The sequence below is a fragment of the Pseudopodoces humilis genome, chromosome 31 (assembly GCF_049639895.1).
Source record: "Pseudopodoces humilis isolate 2021_Gansu_Grassland_sample_001 chromosome 31, ASM4963989v1, whole genome shotgun sequence".
NCBI classification, from domain to species: domain Eukaryota; kingdom Metazoa; phylum Chordata; class Aves; order Passeriformes; family Paridae; genus Pseudopodoces; species Pseudopodoces humilis.
In genome coordinates this window covers 869590-888680 of record NC_142230.1, presented here as the reverse complement: position 1 = coordinate 888680, position 19091 = coordinate 869590, and the positions used below count along the sequence as shown (strand labels likewise).

General features: G+C 53.2%; 3 protein-coding genes across 3 annotated transcripts; all 3 read right to left on the bottom strand.

The window, feature by feature from the left end:
- Positions 1–9363: 9363 nt before the first annotated feature.
- Positions 9364–10909, bottom strand: LOC148182389 (uncharacterized). The gene has a single exon (XM_088068575.1). The coding sequence runs from the start codon at positions 10873–10875 to the stop codon at positions 9691–9693; it is 1185 nt and encodes a 394-aa protein (XP_087924701.1). The 5' UTR covers positions 10876–10909; the 3' UTR covers positions 9364–9690.
- Positions 10910–15478: 4569 nt separating this feature from the next.
- LOC148182388 (uncharacterized) lies at positions 15479–16524 on the bottom strand. The gene is made up of 2 exons (XM_088068581.1): positions 16494–16524; positions 15479–16057 (listed from the first exon to the last, which is right to left on the bottom strand). The coding sequence occupies exon 2, from the start codon at positions 16043–16045 to the stop codon at positions 15734–15736; it is 312 nt and encodes a 103-aa protein (XP_087924707.1). The 5' UTR covers positions 16046–16057; positions 16494–16524; the 3' UTR covers positions 15479–15733.
- Positions 16525–17841: 1317 nt separating this feature from the next.
- On the bottom strand, positions 17842–18985 carry LOC148182387 (uncharacterized). Its single transcript, XM_088068675.1, has 2 exons — positions 18963–18985; positions 17842–18470 (listed from the first exon to the last, which is right to left on the bottom strand). The coding sequence occupies exon 2, from the start codon at positions 18447–18449 to the stop codon at positions 18105–18107; it is 345 nt and encodes a 114-aa protein (XP_087924801.1). The 5' UTR covers positions 18450–18470; positions 18963–18985; the 3' UTR covers positions 17842–18104.
- Positions 18986–19091: the final 106 nt, after the last annotated feature.

The window sequence follows — 19091 nt, the reverse complement described above, 5'->3', positions numbered from 1 at the left end:
AGCTCTGCAGAGGCAGTGGCCATTATCCCATTAGCCCTGGTCATGCTCCAGTGGCGTTAGTCAGACGGATCCTGGGATGCGGATACCTGGAATGCCGGGATGCTGAGTGATGCGCCCGAAAGGAGACCCTGCTGGCAGTGGGAAAACCACAGAAAACCCTCCCAGAGGAAGGGGAGGGAACCCAGGGCGGCCCCAGGAGGGCGAGGGGCAGCGGGTGCTGCTACTGTGGGTGAGCGGGAGATGCGAATCCGGGATCCCTACGGGGGGATGGGATGCTGGGATGTTTATTCCCTGATTGAAATGGATTAATTCGCTCCCAAGCGCGGAGCACCTCGGCCGAGTGAGTGGCTACGGCCAGGAAAAGCCTTTTATATGTGGAAAGTCTGGAATGAGGACACGGGAGCAGCGATGACCTCACACAGAAACAATTCCAGGCTTTGCCAAGCACCGTGTCCACCTTTCTGGCATTTTCGCTTTGATTCCCGTTCTGTGGGGCTGCTCCATTTGGCATTTCTGTGGCCGAGACGTTTTTTAAGTACCAGGAAAATTCCCCGGAGCCCCCCTGGGTTCCAAAGGCATTCTCAGAGGTCTGTCCAGTGGAATTTGGGTTTGAATCACTGGGAAAAGCATCCGCAGAATTCGGGGGTGCGGCTCCAGGGCTGTGCTGGCACCTGGCGGGGCTCTGCTGTCATTTATTCCCTAGCCACAGGAGAAGTGGAATTGCCCGGCAGGGAGCCATGGGATTTGTGCGGAAAGATGGAAAAAACCTAGGGATCTGTAAGGACCAAGCAGGATTTTGGGTTTAGAACTCATTGACAGAGTCCCGAGTTTTTTTGCTGGGTTTTTCACGTTAGAGGAGTCTTGGAGCCATTTCCTGAGGATTTCACAAACCCCCGAGTGTGAATATTGAATTTCTGATCTCGTCTCTTAAAGTCTCCCACATTTTAATAGAACCCAGAGAAAACGACTCAGCGTTTCTGGGTCCTTCAGGCTTGGAACTAAACCTGAGCAACCCTGGGCCAGTGGGAGGTGTCCCTGTCCATGGCAGGGCATGGGATTGGATGAGTTTTGAAGTCCCTTCCAACCTGAACGATCCTGGTCTGTTTAAGCAGTTTAAGAACCCTCCTTTAAAGCTCAGGAAGTTCTCTGGAAAGATTCCCATTAGGGAAAAAAAGACCTCCACCTCTGGCTGCAGGACTTCAGAGGTGCTTTGGTTGCAAACAGGGTCTCAAATCAGCAGGAGGAGAACGGAATTAAACAATGCTCCTCTTGCTGAGGTGACATTTGTCGATTGCAAGCTCCGTTTTCCCCCAGGTGAGCATCGGCCCAAGGAGTTCACCAGGTACACCGGGGCGTTGTCATCACAGAGCGACAAACATGCAAAATTAATTGCATTAATCAATTAGGCAAATGCTAAACACACCCCACACCGGAGCTACTGTTTAAGGGATAAAGCTAAATGAATAAACACAACCCCGGAGTTTGCAGGATCAGAACTAACAAATTTTATTGTCTTTCACGGCTAATTGGGGATTAAAGAAAGAGAAGGGAGAAGGAGACACCGGCAGCATCGAACATCCCACACACCGAGAGGGAAAGGAAGAGCAGCGCCAGAAACTCGCCGGGCAGCGGCTTCAGGGCACAGCAAAGCACTGGGGGACTAAAGGCAGCAAAGAAGAGAAGCTCTGAGCGTCCAAGCAGTCAGAAGAAGCATTTGGGATGGAATCCATATCCACATCCGTATCCGAGCCGGGAGCCAGCCGGGCGGGCTCAGTTGCAGCCGCAGCAGCTGCTGTTGTTGTTGCTGCTGATGGTGTAGCAGCAGGACATGGGCATGCAGCAGGACTGCATGGGCATGCAGCAGGGGCTGCAGCAGGGGCTGCAGCACTGCATGGGGCTGCAGCACATGGGCGTCTTGCAGCAGCGGGGGCTGCTGTAGCAGCACACGGAGTAATTATTGCCACCGCCGCATCCGCAGCATCCGTTGGGCATCTTGGAGGGTGGTGGGAGGCGGGGCTGGGAGGAGCAGAGAGAGGCTGTGAGTGGGAGCAGCAGGCTGGGCAATACGGGGTTAATTCGAAGCTCTGTCCACCCGCTCACATTTGGGGGTTCAAGGAGGGGAAACCCGGGGGAGCCTGGTTTGTGAGTTGTGGCCGCGGCTCCGAGCTTCCCCCCTTTCAGGTGCCCAACGACGCGTTCCGGGGCACCCTTGGTGTCCTAGGAAGAGCAACCCAGCCGCGGGCCCTCACTCTGGGCCCTTCTGGAATATTCTCCGTTCTCCTCCCCTGCATGGCCCTGTTGATAGTCCCAGAGCCTCCCCGAAGATTTCCAGCTCATCCCCGGAACTCCTCGTGTAGAGTTCGTAAAACCCCAATGTCCAAGCCCCATCCCAGATCCCAGCAACACCTGGATCTGCTGTAAGAGATCCGAAATTCCCTCTCGGGAGGCGAAGGAAGGGTTAGGAGTTCTCACTTACCCTGCTGAAGAGCGAGGAGAGATGAAGAGAGGAGAAGACGAGCGAATGAAGCGAGCTGGGCCCGGAGCCCTTTTATACTCCCGGCCATCCTTCCCTCCTGGAAGTGAGACAGACATTGACCATTCCAGCTTCCCTGTTTATCCATCCAAACCCATATTTTTTAGACATATGTGTCGCCTGGAATTTGCATTTCGCCTCATTACTGGTGATCACCACCCTTGTTCTGCCTCGTCATGGTTTAGCCTGGAGATAATCAAAGGGCTCCCATGAATTTGGATGAATTTGTCCTCCCCACAACCTTGAGAGGGAGCCAAAAAATGCGGCCTCGTATCTGCTGGACGGAGATGTTCCGGGACTGAGTCAGCAGCAGCTGGTGCTGACTCAGTGCCGCAGCCGGAACCGAACCCCGGCGTGATGCCGGCCGCTTCACGGGAATGGTGTTTGGAGCAAATTGGGAAGATTTCAGGAGAATGGGGATGTTTGTTCCCGGTCACTGGACACGCACGTGAGCGAGGAGTGTTTGGGATGTCTGGGGCTCAGTCACCTGCACGTGACTCCGTGCAAATCCATCGCGGAATCCATTGGGTTGGAAAGGACCTTAAAGGTCACCCAATTCCACCCCGCTGCCACGGGCAGGGACACGTCCAGCTAGACCAGGCTGCTCAGAGCTCCATCCAGCCTGTCCTTGGACACTTCCAGGTTTGGGAAGTTCTCGCTCTGTTTATTGATTTTTATTAGTAGCGGTATTTTTATTAATATTTCAGTTAAATGGTCAAGGGGCAGCCCTGCCTCTGCAAGATTGGAGGTTCCGGAACTGGGTGTGGTGCACCCCAAGCCAACATTTCCCTCCTGCAGCTTTCCCTGAGGGGTCCTGGAATCCTGGCAGTGAGCAGGACCCCCCTGCCCAGCCCCCAGCAGGGAGGGAGGGGTTTGGAGCTGGGGCAGGACCCTCTGAGGGTATTGGGAGGGGAGGGAGCCCAGGGTGAACCAGAGGGTGAGAAGGTTGAGCAGAACCTGCTCCTCACCGGGCTGGTGGAGCTGAGTGGGAGGCAGGGACTCGGGAAGAGGTTTTGTTGAGGTGAAACCATTTTCTGGGAGGGAGGGAGAGAGAGGAAGGGAAGGATGTCAAGGTAAGGCAGAGCCTTGGGCAGCTGAGCCCTGGCGTGAACACCGGGGAGGAATTTTGGGAGGAATTTTTTCACCCTCTGAAATTGCAGCTCTCCGCTGAGGACCTCGCCACATTATCCTGAGAGCTGCCTAATGAGAGGATGGTGATCCTGCCTGGCCAGTTCCCTGCTGCTGCCTGATATCCTCAGGGATCCTGGGGCTGCTCGGGAGAGGGGTCAGCCCAGGTGAGCTGGAACCAGCCCCGAGGACAGTGACAGGGACCTTGGTTTGCTCTCTGTGCAGCTCAAGGGGGAGCAGATTGAGATTTTAGAGCTGTTTCATCCCTTCAGGAAATGCCAGCAGCTCCTTCCCAGGCTTCCCTGGCATGAGAGCAATTCCTGGAGTGAAATACTGGAGAAGCAATGCAGGTAATTGTGACTTCTCCGCGAGGGGCAGGAGAACACGCGCGGCTTTTCCTTCCTGGTGAAGACAAACGCACTTGGACAGGTCCATTTATTAATTTACAAGGAATTAATGGGGCAGAAGCAAAGGGACGCACTCCACTCGTGCCTCCTGAGGGGATTTTTTCCATTGGCAAGTCCCGTGGCTGTGAGCGGGGAGATGGAGGCGGGCGTTTCCCACCCAGGATGGTCGTGGCCAGCTCTTGGTGGAACCCAGGTAGCCAAGTCATTTCAGGGGAGTGGGATGTGGGTCACAACGCAAACAAGGGACTGAAGCAGAATCAGAAAAGGGCATCAAATGCATCCAAAGGGCGGCGGAGCAGAATTTTCATGTTTTGGTACAGCCCCAACCGACCTTTGAAGGCAGCAGAGGCTTCTCAGCGTTTGTTTCACAGCTTCAGCTCAGAGTCTGGTAACTCAGTTTGGCAGAGGCAGAACCTCCATGTCCCGAGTGCCAGAGGTAGATCTTTGGCTGGCTGGAATCCATGGAGCTTCCCCAGCTGGGATGTGTCTGGGTCAGACTCTTTCTGAAAACATTCCCGTTTTCAGTGAGTTTATGAATTATTTTCATAGAATCAGAGACTGGTTTGGGTTGGAAGGGACCATAAAAATCCACTTATTCCACCCACTGCCATGGGCAGGGACACTTTCCACTATTCCAGGTGGCTCCAAGCCCTGTCCAACCTGGTCCTGGGCACTTTCCAGAGATGGCACAACCAGAAATTCCCTGGAAAACCTGTGCCAGGTCCTCACCACCCTCACAGGGAATGATTTCTTCCCAATATCCAGCCTCAGTTTCCCCTCTGTCAGTCTGACCCCACTGCCCCTTGTCCTGGCCCTGCAGTTCCTGATGAAAAGCCCCTCTCCAGCTTTCCTGGAGCCCCTGCAGAGCCTGGCAGGTGCTGTGAGGTCTCCACACAACATTTTTCCCTCCTTTTCTCTTCCTATTTCTCTGTTATTTTATCCTGAGAGGGCAAATATCGCTCCCAGAGGTGCCAGAAACTCCAGTTTGAATTAATTTACCAGGGATGCCCTGATTTTCTTCGTGTTCCCCTAGTGAACACCTTGGATACAGGAGAATCCCAACACTGGGGATAAAAAACACCAGGAAAAGGCGAAAGATGCAGCAAAACCCTCTGGACCCACCAGCAAACAAACAGATCAACACCAGGAGGTTGCAGGGTCACAAACTACAGATTTTATTGGGTTTTGGGGTTTGTTTTTATCAGACAGATCGGGGCAAAACAGCGACGAAGGAGTGAAACATCCCACACACCAAGAGGAAAACGAAGAGCAGGACCAGCGCCCACGGCAGAAAGTCGCCGGGCCGCGGCTTCAGGGCACATCACAAGCACCAGGTGAGGGAAGGCAGGTGACGAGGAGGGGTTCTACGGTCTCTGAGCACAGGAGCAGGAGCGTTCGGGGCGTTATCCACAGCCACATCCAAGAGGGAAGAAGCCGGGCGGGCTCAGCTGCTGCCGCAGCAGCCGCCACTGCTGCTGCCGCCGCAGCAGCTGCTGTTGTTGCTGCTGATGGTGTAGCAGCAGGACATGGGCATGCAGCAGGACTGCATGGGCATGCAGCAGGGGGTGCAGCAGGGGCTGCAGCACTGCATGGGGCTGCAGCACATGGGCCTCTTGCAGGTCTTGGGGCTGCTGTAGCAGCACACGGAGTAATTATTGCCACCGCCGCAGCATCCGTTGGGCATCTTGGTGATGGGAGTGGAGGCAAAGCTGGGAGGGAAAGAGAGAGTTTGTCTTTTTCTCTGCTTGGATCTCCCAGAAGGTGAGGCAGCTTAAAGCCTTCTTATCCCCAGATCCATCCCAAACCAGCCAGGGATGTGCCTGCTGTCCTGAATCCCAGGACAGGCTGCCGTGCTTTTGGCATTTTGTCCAGCACTGGAATCCACCTTTGTGCAGCCCAAAACCAATCTCCAGTCCCCAAAACCAATCTGTGATCCCAAATCTTCTGCAGCGTGCGGCCCCAAACCAGACAGCCCAGAAAATCCTGGAGAAGCCCCCGGAAAAAGAGTCCCCAGGTAAAGACAAGCAACAAATCCCAACTTACCCTGCTGAGCAGTGGAGGGAGGAGAGGAGAAGTTGAGATGATCGAATGAAGACCCCTGGGCTGGGGAGCCTTTTATACGCTCCAAAGCCTCCTCCCCTGGAAATGAGGCATCCCTCGGCAATTCCGACTCCGTGGGTCATCCCGGGTATCCCCTCACGTGTCTTCCTCAGGTGTTTAATCTCTGCCTCTTTCTGTTTGCTCACCACCTCAATTGTGCCCCATAATTACTCGTCCAGAGGAACAACAGATGCAAATTTTCTAATGGATTTGCGTTAATGGTACCGGAGGGAGGGAGCTCTGAGGTATTCCCATCCCTTCCCAAGGAATGACCTTGGGACACAGGGATGCTTAACAATGTGCCTGGGGCCAGCCAGGTGCTGAAGCAGTGGGACAACCATGCCTGGAACTTGGAGCTGTCATTGCTCATGTGTCCCCTCTGCCCCTGGCCGGGAGCTCTGGGGGTCAGTGGAAATTTTTGGTCAATGGGAATCCTTTTTTCCTGCCTCTGTGGTGGAGATTTAGGCTGAATTTTCCCCTTTCTTGCTCTTGGGCCTCCCTTCAGGGTGCTGGGTCCTCACACTCCCTGCTTTTGGTTTTTGGTTTTTTTTTTTAATTTTTGTCGTATTATTAAGATATTTTTTTTTCATTTTCATCCATGGAATGGATGGGTTGAGTCTAAAGGAAGCGGCTCCCAAAGCAGCAGCGCACGCGTGCGGGTTTTCCCCTGTGTTGGTTCCACACATCCCGTTTCCTGAGAATATCCCAAAGGCTTCTGAGACTGAGGACGCTTGTGGTGATCACGTTTGGGTGCTCACGTGAGGAACCGCGGCCGCAGGCAGAGCGGGGACAGCTCCACGTTAGAAGATGTTGGTGGTGCATCCCTGTAAAAGTTTGGGAATTCCAGGATGCTGAGGCAGCACCAATTTAGGGCAAAAAGAGGCTGCCATCACGTCCAGGGGACTCTGACTGTGAGGCTGACGTGGTGGCAGGTGACCCACAGGATCTGCCTCTCCAGGATGTGACCATGACCTCTTGTGACGTCGGGTGTCCCTTCTGGAATTGTCCCCAGGGGAGCATTGTTCTGGTCACCCAATAATAACCAAGAGTTGCCTGCAGGAAGCAACGTCCTCCTTGTGTAAACCCTCAAACATCTCCCCTGAATCAATCATTCATCACATTTTTATCGAGTTTTATTGTTGCCCCGTTGGCCAAGATGACCCCAGTGTTGTAGTTGTAGGAACATGGAACGATTTGGGTTGGAAGAAACCCCAAACATCACCCGACCCTCCTGGATGGGCAGGGACACCTTCCACTATCCCAGGTTGTTTCAAGACCCATCCAGCCTGGCTTTGGACACTTCCAAGGGTGGGACACCCATGGAATACCCTGTGCCAGGGCATGGCCACCCTCACGGGGAAGGATTTCTTCCCAATATCCCATCTAAACCTGCCTCTTCTCCAGGCTGAACCACTCTCAGCATTTACGACATTTTTCCCTGCTCTTCAACGCCCTTTAACCCGCACTTGGCTCAGAAATAACATCTGCACAAAGTTCCTTTCGTAGGCCACGCCCCATCCCGTGACGTCTCTGGAAAGATCCATGGTGGTTCCGTGAGTTTGAGCTGCAGGACCTTTGTGAATCTGTTCCTGCAGCTCTTCCAGTGTCAGGGCAAGGGCAGGTCGGATGGAGCTCTGGTCTGGCTGGAGGTGTCCCTGTCCTGCTGGAACGAGATGGTTTTGAACTTCCAACCCCTTCCATGATTTCCTGACTCAAAGATGGGATGAATATTCACAAGATTCCCTAAACAGGAAGAACTTTATAAAATGTTCTGATATGGAATATCCCTCTGCCTGTGCCTTGTGCCTGAATTACAATAAATAAAACCCCTCCTGAAGACCAAAGCAATGTTTTCAGAAGAGTCGAACAGGTACAGAAGATGATTTTGATGCAGATGTCACGTGGGAAGGTTGGAGGAAGCAAATGAAGCCAGAGCTCCAGGCATTTTCTCCAGACCTGCAATTCCGAGCTGAGTCCTGCATTTTAATAGCAAAGAAAGTCCCAGCCAGGGAAGGAAGGAATCGTTGACTCACGGGTTTGCTATTTTAGGAATGAGCCTTTTAAGTTGGATGCCAACCCCGGGTTTCATTCCTGGGCTCGTAGTCCAGGAACACACAGGGGAAATGCTCTTCTCCCGTAAAAATCAACGATTTCAGGGGGTTTCTAAGCTTTTACTTTTGGAAGATGGTGGTGGGAAGAAGATGCTGCCTGCTGTCCAGTGAGTAGTGAATTCCTCTTGGTACCTATTGGAATACTCCTTCCGAGACCAGGGATGGGCTCCTGTGCATGCCACAGCTGTCCACGGCTTCCTCCCGAGGGGCAGCTCCGATCTCTGCTCTGGGGCCGGGGACAGGACCTGAGGGAATGGCTGGAGCTGTGCCAGGGGTGGTCTAGGTTGGATATTTCTGGAAAGTTCCTCCCCAGAGGGTGGTGGGGCACTGCCCAGGCTCCCCAGGATATGGCCTGAGTCTGCCAGAGCTCCAGGAGTGTTTGGGCACCTCTCTCAGGGATGAGGTGGGATTTTGGAGTGTCTGTGGAGGGGCAGGAGTTGGCCCAGGATCCAACGATCCTGGTGGATCCTTTCCAAGTCAGGATATTTGAGGATTCTCTGATTTATTGAGTGCTGTGTTCTCAACGATGCAGTTATGCCTCTCTCAGTCCTTGCCCTTTAAGTTTTAATCACTTCAGCTTTCAGTTTTGTAGTAAAACCTGAGCTGAGGCGAATGATCAGGAGAGGCAAGAAGGGATCAAGGAATGGTTTGGGCTGGGAAGGACTTAAAAGCTCATCCCGTTCCTCCCCTTGCCATGAGACACCTCCCACCATCCCAGGCTGCTCCAAGCCCTGTCCAACCTGGCCTTGGACACTTCCAGGGATCCAGGGACAGCCACAGCTTGACTGGGCACCCATTCCAGAGGATCAGGAATGCTCCACTTGCTTCAGACATCACCTGGTTTGTGCCGACAGCCCGGCGAGATCTTTGTGTCCCAAATGTTCTGCTGTGCCGCTGGGACACATCCAGGACCTTGGCCAAAGGCACAGATGGTGCCGGAACGAGGACAAACCCTGGGCAAGGTGACAAACCCTGGGCAAGGTGACAAACCCTGGGCAAGGTGACAAACCCTGGGCAAGGTGACAAATTAATGGCAAGGCCATGTAAGAACAACCCAAAGACCAAATGTTGTGTTTTGCTTGATGCTAAATTTTATTGCCTACAAATCAAGAGAGGAAAGGAAGAGTGATCACAGTGACACCGAAGGTTTCCCAAACATCCAAGAGGAGAATTAACACCCCACTAATATCTAATGCCTTATACAATAATGGGTGACAAATTCAGGTTGTACCCAAGGAAGTCAATAATTAAAGACAGCCAATAACTAAAGGACAGAAAGAAGCTGCAGCTTAAGCTGGAGAAGAAGAAGAAGAAAATCGCCGTGAATTGGCTCCATCACGATGAGAACCAGAAGTAAACGAGCAGCTTTTCACCTCCTCGTGTGGAGCCCTCAGAGCCACCCCGGGTGAGCTCAGCAGCTCTTCTTGAGGCTGGCGCAGCACTGCTGGATGGGGATGCAGGGCGTGCAGTACTTCCTCACCGGGGTGCAGCAAACCACCATGGGCTTCTTCACCACGCAGGAGCAGCAGGACAGGGACCCGCAGGGGCTGCAGCAGGGCCGGGGGACACAGCACACCGACTTCTGGCACACCTTGGTGCAGCACACGGACTGGCACGGGTCACAGCAGGACTGGCACGGGTCACAGCAAGGCTTCTGGCACGGGTCACAGCAGGACTGGCACGGGTCACAGCACGGCTTCTGGCATGGATCACAGCAAGTCTGGCACGGGTCACAGCATGGCTTCTGGCACGGGTCACAGCAGGACTGGCACGGGTCACAGCAGGACTGGCACGGGTCACAGCATGGCTTCTGGCATGGATCACAGCAAGTCTGGCACGGGTCACAGCATGGCTTCTGGCATGGGTCACAGCAGGACTGGCACGGGTCACAGCATGGCTTCTGGCATGTGTCACAGCAAGTCTGGCACGGGTCACAGCATGGCTTCTGGCATGGGTCACAGCAAGTCTGGCACGGGTCACAGCATGGCTTCTGGCACGGGTCACAGCAAGTCTGGCACGGGTCACAGCAAGGCTTCTGGCACGGGTCACAGCAAGTCTGGCACGGGTCACAGCATGGCTTCTGGCACGGGTCACAGCAAGACTGGCACGGGTCACAGCATGGCTTCTGGCACGGGTCACAGCAGGACTGGCACGGGTCACAGCAAGGCTTCTGGCACGGGTCACAGCAAGTCTGGCACGGGTCACAGCAGGACTGGCACGGGTCACAGCAAGGCTTCTGGCACGGGTCACAGCAAGTCTGGCACGGGTCACAGCAAGGCTTCTGGCACGGGTCACAGCAGGACTGGCACGGGTCACAGCATGGCTTCTGGCACGGGTCACAGCAGGACTGGCACGGGTCACAGCATGGCTTCTGGCACGGGTCACAGCAGCAGGATTGCTGGCACGGGGAGCAGCACACGGTCTTGCAGGGGCTGCAGCACACCGTCTTGCAGGGGCTGCAGCACACAGTCTTGCAGGGGCTGCAGCACACCGTCTTGCAGGGGCTGCAGCACACAGTCTTGCAGGGGCTGCAGCACACGGTCTTGCTCTTCACGACAGAGCAGCATCCCGTGGAACAGCATCCAGTGGAGCACATGGTGTTGGGAGAGGAGCGAAGGGTGGCCGGAGCGAGGACCTGGAACACAAAGGACTCTGAGATCCAACCCATCTTTCCACACTGCCCAGGCCCACATCCCCATCCCACCTCGTATTTCTTTGCCTTGAGTTGGAAACCCAAGATCCTCGCAGGAATCCAACCAACTGTTGGATCTGTTGCTCTGTCCCAGAGATATTTGAACCCTCCTGGGAAGTGCCCGCACTGTGCTCATCCAGGACGTTCCCTCCCTGAATTTCCACCCTGAGCAGCCAATTTTCCACTCTCTCCACCTTTTCCAAGAGCCAACAGATCAACAGTCTCACAAAAACCTGGATTTCAGAGAGAGCTGCAGACCATGGAACCCTGTAACCGTAGAACGCTAAGACCATGGAATTGTAAAACCTCGGAATCACAAACCCAGGGAATCACAAATCCACAGAATCAAAGAGCACTTTGGGTCGGAAGACGCCTTTAAAGATCCATCCAGCCCAAGGCTCTGCAGAGATCAGACACAAAGACACAGCCTCAATTCACCCAAAGCCAAATGAGATTCCCTGGTAGGAAACACTCACCGTTCTTGCTGAGAGCTGAAGGTGTGTGAGGAGCAGAGGCACCTGGAGACCTTTTATTGAGGTCGGAATTGTCCTGCCGGACATGAGGTACCCCCCAGCAATCCGTGATTTACGCACTAAGCCTGTACTTATTCACCCAATGGGCCTTCATGTGTTTAGTCTTTGCCTCGTGGCTTTTGACCAACCCCTCAATTTTGGGTTATTATCAATTTGTTGCGTGAATTTTTTACAATTTTTTAATGTCGAGTTAATTCTTGCGGGACGCTTGAAGGGGTTGTTTCTGCTCGCTTTGCATATGGTAAGGCTGCTGCGTGGAGATGATTAATTAACATAAAAATCCTAATTAAGATTCGAGGTGCAGTGGATTCCAGAGGTGTGCAGAAGCTTCTGGACGTCAGTCGCTCCTTGATATGATTTTTAAAATGGAATTGCAGGAAGTGCTTTGTGTCTGAGCGCAGAAATGGTGGAGCCCAAAGCCCTTCTCTGGGGGCCACCAGAAGGGCAAACCCAGAAAGTTCTGGATATCTCATCCCTCGCTGCCTCATCCCATCCGTGCATGGGAAAACACATGCCCTTGGAACAGAATCATGGAATCATGGAATATTCCAGGCTGGAAGGGACCGTCCAGTCCAACTCCTGGCCCTGCACAGCCCCAACAATCCCACCCCGTGCCTGAGGTCATTGTCCAAACTCTCCTTGAGCTCAGTCAGGCTCAAGGCCTCGCCAATATCAGACGATTTCACTGCAAATTCATCGTGGAAATTTTGAATTGGTTTCGGGTCAAATCAGAGCCAGCGTTTTCCCAATTCCTCTTTGGCGCATTTAAATAAAATCAAGATGCAGAACCGCTCTGGAAGTTTTGCATCCTGTTTGTGCTCGGCATAACTCGATCTGCAAAATTCCTATTCAATTCTTTTCAGATTCCGAGATGCCCTGGAGTAATGGAAGAGCCACCTACGGATGTTAATTCTGGAAAAACTCCGTGCTCAGCTCCCAGTCACCCGCTGGCAGTGATTAATGCCGATGCTAATGATCATGTTGTGATCAGTCATTAATGATGGATGTTAATACCTGTTTTGCATAAAAGCTCCGTGTGATGTCCTGAGCATCTCGAGGATCTCAAATTAAATCACGGCTTTATTAAAAAATGATCTCTCTCCGGTCAGGTGAAATGTTTGGTGTCTGAGGTCACCCCCAGGGGAAGGGCTGCTCCTGCTGGGGGCACCGAAGGACCCCCACATCCCTGGCCACCCCTCCCTCCTGCTGGGGTGAAGGAGGGGAGATTTAGGGGAGATTCATCCAGTTCTGGCTGTGGGGGGCATTTCCATCTGACTCCTGGTGGCACGAAGCCCCTGTTCCCCCGCTCTTGATGTTTGGCTACGTCACGTTTTGAACAGCTGGTCCTGCTCCCAAGAATTCACGGTGAACTCACCACTTCTCCAGGCAAGGTCATCCCAAGGTCAACGGTCCTACTCCCTCCAAGCTTAATTACTAATTGGCTTCAGCTGTGTCAACGATCTTCAGCCAGGCACTAATTAGGGATTGAAACTTGATCCAGCTGGGCACCAGTGGGTCGGTCAACAGTCCTACTCCCTCCAAGCTTAATTACTAATTGTCTTCAGCTGTGTTAACGATCTTCAGCCAGGCAAGAGTGGATCGGTCAACAGTCCTACTCCTTCCAAGCTTAATTACTAATTGTCTTCAGCTGTGTTAACGATCTTGAGCCAGGCGCTAATTGGTGATTGCAACTCGATCCAGCTGGGCACCAGTGGGTCGGTCAACAGTCCTACTCCCTCCAAGCTTAATTACTAATTGTCTTCAGCTGTGTTAACGATCTTCAGCCAGGCAAGAGTGGATCGGTCAACAGTCCTACTCCCTCCAAGCTTGATTACTAATTGGCTTCAGCTGTGTCAACGATCTTCAGCCAGGCACTAATTAGTGATTGAAACTTGATCCAGCTGTGCACGAGCAGCTCGGTCAACGGTCAGGGGGGCTTGGGAGGATCTGAGGGGCATTCCGGAGCCTGCGGAGAACAGGTAGGGAACTCCAGCGTTGGAAATGTGGGATATCCTGGGCAGGGAGGTGAAGGACGGGGGGTGAAGGAGGGGAGGTTGGCCAAAATGAGGCCGTTTCGTGTTGTCTTTGTGAGGATTTGGTGCACGGGTTCATCCGGTCCGCCAAAAAAAATCCCCAAGTGGTTACAGTTGGATGTGAGCACCGGAGGAGTTTAAAGCTCTGCAAGGCGGGTTTGTAGATCCAACAGCGATTTTGCAGAGGAAAATATTCAAATTAGGGCCATAAAAAATTTCTCAGTTATGTTTTGCTTTGAGTGCAAGGACTTGTGTGGGTTCTGAAAGATGCCCAAGAGGAGCAGAGCTTTTTTATTTCTTTATTTCTTTTTAATTTTTTTTGGTTTGGATTGGAGCTCCAGGAAAGCAATCCTTGCCTGGAGACATCTGAGGCAAATTCCTCACCATTAATCCGATTTCCTCACAGTTTATCCCAGTTGTAGAATCGTTACTTGAGGTGTCTTTAGCGGAGCAGAAATGTCCCTTTAGGTGACCTGGAGTTCTCTTGCCAAACGTTTGTGGTTCTTCAAGGCCTCCCCACCCTCCCAGGGAACAATTCCTTCCTTATATCCCTCCTAAAACTCCTCTCCATCACTCTGAAATAATTTCCCTGCGGTTGGTGAGGAAAAGTCCCTCTCCAGCTTCACTGGGGCCGATCCTGGGAGGGGCTCTGGGGTCTCCAGAGGCTGAACATTCCCAACATTCCCTGGCTCCATAGGGGAAAGGCTCCTTTCCGATTTTATGACCCTCTCTGGGTTTGGAAAAGGAATTAAAATGTGCCATGGTTGGTGATAGAGGAGAAAGTTGGAAGTTGGGGCCGCAAAGTGAAAGTCTCTGCTTGGAGACCAAACCAGCGCTGTGGCCACCAAACCTCAGTAACTCAATTCCCACCTGTGGGGAGGGCAGGAATGAGTAAGAAAATCATTTTTTCCACCCTCGTGTGTGGCTGAGCCACCTCTTAGCAAGGGCAAGAGCCCCCAGGCGGGTGAATCATTCCGTGCTCTCTGTCCCGCCTGCAACTTTTCCTTTTTAACCCATTCCTCTCTAATGAGCGTTTTCTCCATAACCTATAAATAACTAATTCCAATTCCTTATTGACCAACCGGTCTTTTTGTGGCTGTTGCAGCACTCTGCTCATTCCAGGCTGTTTCCCACACCTGGGATGGGTGATGAGGGATGAATCACGCCGGGGAAACCTTCACTTATTTTACGCTGCAGAAACTGGTTAATTGGGGCTGTTCCATGTTCCAAACCCTGCAGGATTCGATTTTGTTTTGGTTCCAAAAATAGCAGCGGCTCTGAAAGCAGAAACATGTGGGGAAAACATGAACACACAGGTCAGGCTGGAAACCCGACCCGCCAACATCTGCTGAGCCCAGGGCAAGGATTTGCTTCCCTCAGGAATTCACCCCATGTGCTCCTCCCAGCCCTGCAGGCGTTTTCCATGGATTTCATGTTTCCGTGGCATTCCTCCGGCTCCAGGGATTAAATTACGGTAGCAAACCCACAAGAAAACAGAGATGCCACCAGACCAGCACGGAATCCCAGAGAAACGAGGTCCCAGACGGCCAAATCCAACCTGTGCCTGATCCCCAGCCCAGGGCACTGAGCTGCTCCAGCCACCTCCAGGCTTTCCTTGGACACCTCCAGGGATGGCGACTCCAGACCTCACTGGGCAGCCCCTTCCACGAACTGATCGCCCATTCCATGGGGAAATTCCTGCTGCTGTCCCACCTGAGCCTCCTGCCAGGGAGGTGTGGAGAGCAAGGTCCCCCCTGAGCCTCCTTTCCCCCAGGCTGAGCCCCTTTCCCAGCTCCCTCGGGAGTTTTCCAGACCTTTCTCCTGCTGCCCCAGCTCTGTTCCACACTCCAGCCCCTCAGTGTCCCTCCTGCCCATTGACCCGGCCTGTCTAGTGGGGCAGTGACTGAAAACATCCAGAACCGCTCGTTTTGGCTTGAAACACCGTTTTTATTGTCGTGCTGGAGAACGAAGCAGCAAAGCGAGAAGGAACCATTCCCAGCGCTGGCAGAGGAAAGACAAAACAGCTCAGAGCTCCTTAAACCGAGAGGTTTCACCCTAAAACCGCATCACCCCTGGCAGTTTTAGGAGGCTTTGCTTGGAGAAAAGTGACAAAGCTGCCCAGCCACGAGCACCGGGGCGAGCTGGAACCTTCCACGGCGGGAGCGATCCGGTGCATCCCGGAGCTGGATCCAGCCCTCAGTACTTGGGGTACGACGGTGGCAGCTTGCAGATGTTCTTGGTGACCTGGGGGCAGACCGGGGGGCAGTAACGCTGCACCGGGGGGCAATAACGCTGCACCGGGGGGCAATAAGGCTGCATTGGAGGGCAGTAGCGCTGCACCGGGGGGCAGCAGGGGGTCACGTAGCTGAACTTCTGCACGGGCTGCCTCTGGATGGTGTAGTGGCAGGAGGAGCTGGATCCGTGGCAGGAGGAACGGGACCCGTGGCAGGAGGAGCTGGACCCGTGGCAGGAGGACTCGTAGTCGTGGCAAGACCCGCGGGAGCACATGGTCCTGGAGTTCTGTTTGGAGCAAGGGATCAACGTGGTGAGAGGAGGCTCTGATTTATTTCTTTTACTCCCCATCTTTTCTTTCGAATAATACTTTTTCTTGGCATCTCCCATGGACTGTTTCTCTCCTTTTTTCACCTGCCTAGTCCGGACCCAAGGCCCCCTTGATCGTGCCGGATCTGCTGGGCACGCTCTGGGGATTGTGGTGTGGAATCAGGTCCCTGTGAGTCAATTGGAGCCCCAGGAGCCCATCTGCCACGCCCCAGTTCCGGCAGGGTTTGTGTCCCCCGAGGATCCCTCCAGGGGCTGCACCCTTCTCCCTCCGTCTTCCATTCCTCACCCCTCCCTCAGCGCACGCGCTTCCCTAAATCCCACAGGATCCATAAAAACCCCTCGTGGAGGCTTCCTGCCTTGTCAGCGAGAACAGAAATGGTGAAATTGGTCTTACCCTCTTCAGCTGCAGCGAGAAGATTCTGGAAGCGAAGGCGAGCGACTGCAGAGGACGGGGCTGAGGGACCTTTTATACTCTCCTGAGGTGTGAGGCACCTCCTTGCGATGACACTTTAATTAATTCTGCGTCCAATCCCGCAGATGTTTGCGCTTCCCCTGTTTTTAGGTGTTCCCTCCTTGACGCACCGGGCCCCGTCCCGTCGATGATTCCTAATGCAGGGATTTTGGGAGGCAGTTCTCTCCCATTTCCTGGAGACTGACACTGATGTGACGGGTGTTAATTAGGGACGAGGGACAACCGGGGATTGCGTCAGGCACAGAAAGGTCTCAGAAATGCTGACTCCTGGGGTTGGTCTCCTGCTGGGTGCAGGTGACAGCTCAGGGTTTTAATTCCCCTGTTGCTGAGTGCCAAGAGGAAATGGGATTACTGTCTGCAATTCCCGGGGATGGCACAACGCTGGAAAATCCAGAGGGATCTCCTCGGCTCCCTGGGATGGCAGGAAATAAAATGTTCCTGATTCTTCACGTGTCCCTCGACGTGGCAGACGACTGGGGTGATCCCATCAGGTTGTTCCGCGTGAATCAAGCGTTATTAATGTGTAGGATCAGAGAAAAACACCTGACCCTGAGCTCTGTACGAGGTTTGAGGATGTTGAATTTTCACATTCCTTGGTTTCTCTCTCCTTCTGTGATCCCTCACGTTTTTCTTTGCCTGGTCACACCAAAGGACTCGGAGAAGAGGAGCTGAAGTTTGAGCAAATATTGGGTTTTGTCTGCTGGAAGTTTGGGCACTCAAGCTGGATTTAGGACCATGTTTGACTCAGAGTTTGAAGGGTAAGAAAAGAAGCACCCAAAACCATCTCTGAATCCTTCAGATTCATGGCCTGCTCAGGAAAACGGGATCTCGGAAGAGTGCCCATCATCCTCTGCTCAGTTTTCCTTCACAGGAATTTCTGTTTTCAGAGGCTCAAAGGCTTTCAGATATTTGAAAATTCGTATCCAAGGTCTGAAATAGCTCGGAGTTAAGTTATGACATATTGAGAGGGAGCTGTGGCCTACTTTTCCCCCTTCCATTTAATTTCCTGGGATCACTGAGGTTGGAAAAGCCCTCCAAGATCATCGAGTCCTATTTTTGGCCATCTCCCCCTTTCCTTTGCTGACGTGTCTTCTGTTCCCAAATGAACGTGGGGATTATTTGCCACCAAACACTGGGATATTTTCGAAATACAAAGAAATTTGAATTGAAAGCCCCTGAAAAAAATTACCAAAAAAAAAAAAAACCCAAGGAAAAAGTGCATAAAGGAATTCAAAGGCAACGAGGCAATGAGGGTTTCATGAATTTATTGTTTCCCGCACCCAGATGAGTCTGAAACAGAAGCGCAAGACAGAGAAAGATTCCCAACAAAGTAATCATGCCAGGAATAATTAGAAATTTCCCGAATAATTATCAAGAATGACACCATGAACGTTAATCAGGGGAACATTTCATCCCCCCCCAGGATCCCACGGGGCAGAGACACAGAGATTTCAGTGTGGTCGAGGCGAGCCGAGGTCGGAATGTCCAAGGGAGGAGCCGGTGGCTCCGGTGGTGGCCGGGACTGGATCCCGTTCAGTACTTGGGACACGCCGGTGGCAGGTTGCAGATGTTCTTGGTGACCTGGGGACAGTAGGGGACCTGGGGACAGTAGGTGACAGGGGGACAGTAAGGGACAGGGGGACAATAGGGGACAGGGGGACAGCAGGGGACAGGGGGACAGTAGCGCTGCACGGGGAGACAGCAGGGCCTGGTGTAGGTGCATTTCTGCACCGGCTGCCTCTGCAGGTAGTGGCAGGAGGGCTCCGGCTCGTGGCAGGAGGAGCGGGATCTGTGGCAGGAGAACCAGGATCCGTGGCAGGAGGAGCGGGATCTGTGGCAGGAGGACTCGTAGTCGTGGCAGGACCCGCGGGAGCACATCGTCCTGGAGCTGTGGTGGAGCTGGAGGGAAGAGAGAGATGGTCAGGCTGGGACAGCTGCCCCTTGTGCGTTTTCCTTGGCTCCTGTTTGGGACTGGGATGGGAAATGCTGTTTCCCTGTGTTTTGTGGTGTGGGTGACATCGTGACCCATCCTTTTGGAGGACGCTCCATGATGGCGCGGCTCTGACGGGAATTTCCCTCCCGAGATGCTCCCGTTGGTTTTTTAAGGCAAAATTTCCTTCTAAAATTTCTCTGACTTGTCTGAGCTCTCTCTGCCTCCATCACCTGCCAGTCTGGGAATGAATTCCTTGCTGGCTCCCAAAGCCTCCCTGCCTTTGCTCCTTCAGTTTTTCCTCCTTTTCTGCCATCCCATCCCTGAGCAAACCAAGCACTCCTCGTGTGTGTGCAGGCCATCAAAAACAAGGAATTTCTAAGACAAAAGCAAGGTCTAAACACAGAGCTCTGTGAACTTCTGCTGCTCGAGAGTAAATAAATCAAGATAATCCAACTCACCCTTGGCTGGAGGAAGAGGAAGAGCTCGGGGAGCTGGTGCTGAGTGAAGGATGGACAGGGGATGCCGGACTTTTATATCTCCCAAAGGCTTGTCCTGGGAATCAGGCAGCTCCTGGCAATGCTGACACA

What these genes read in the sequence shown, in the direction of transcription:
- LOC148182389 (XM_088068575.1), bottom strand. Translation starts at nt 10,875, where the DNA reads ATGTGCTCCACTGGATGCTGTTCCACGGGATGCTGCTCTGTCGTGAAG.
- LOC148182387 (XM_088068675.1), bottom strand. Translation starts at nt 18,449, where the DNA reads ATGTGCTCCCGCGGGTCCTGCCACGACTACGAGTCCTCCTGCCACAGA.
- LOC148182388 (XM_088068581.1), bottom strand. Translation starts at nt 16,045, where the DNA reads ATGTGCTCCCGCGGGTCTTGCCACGACTACGAGTCCTCCTGCCACGGG.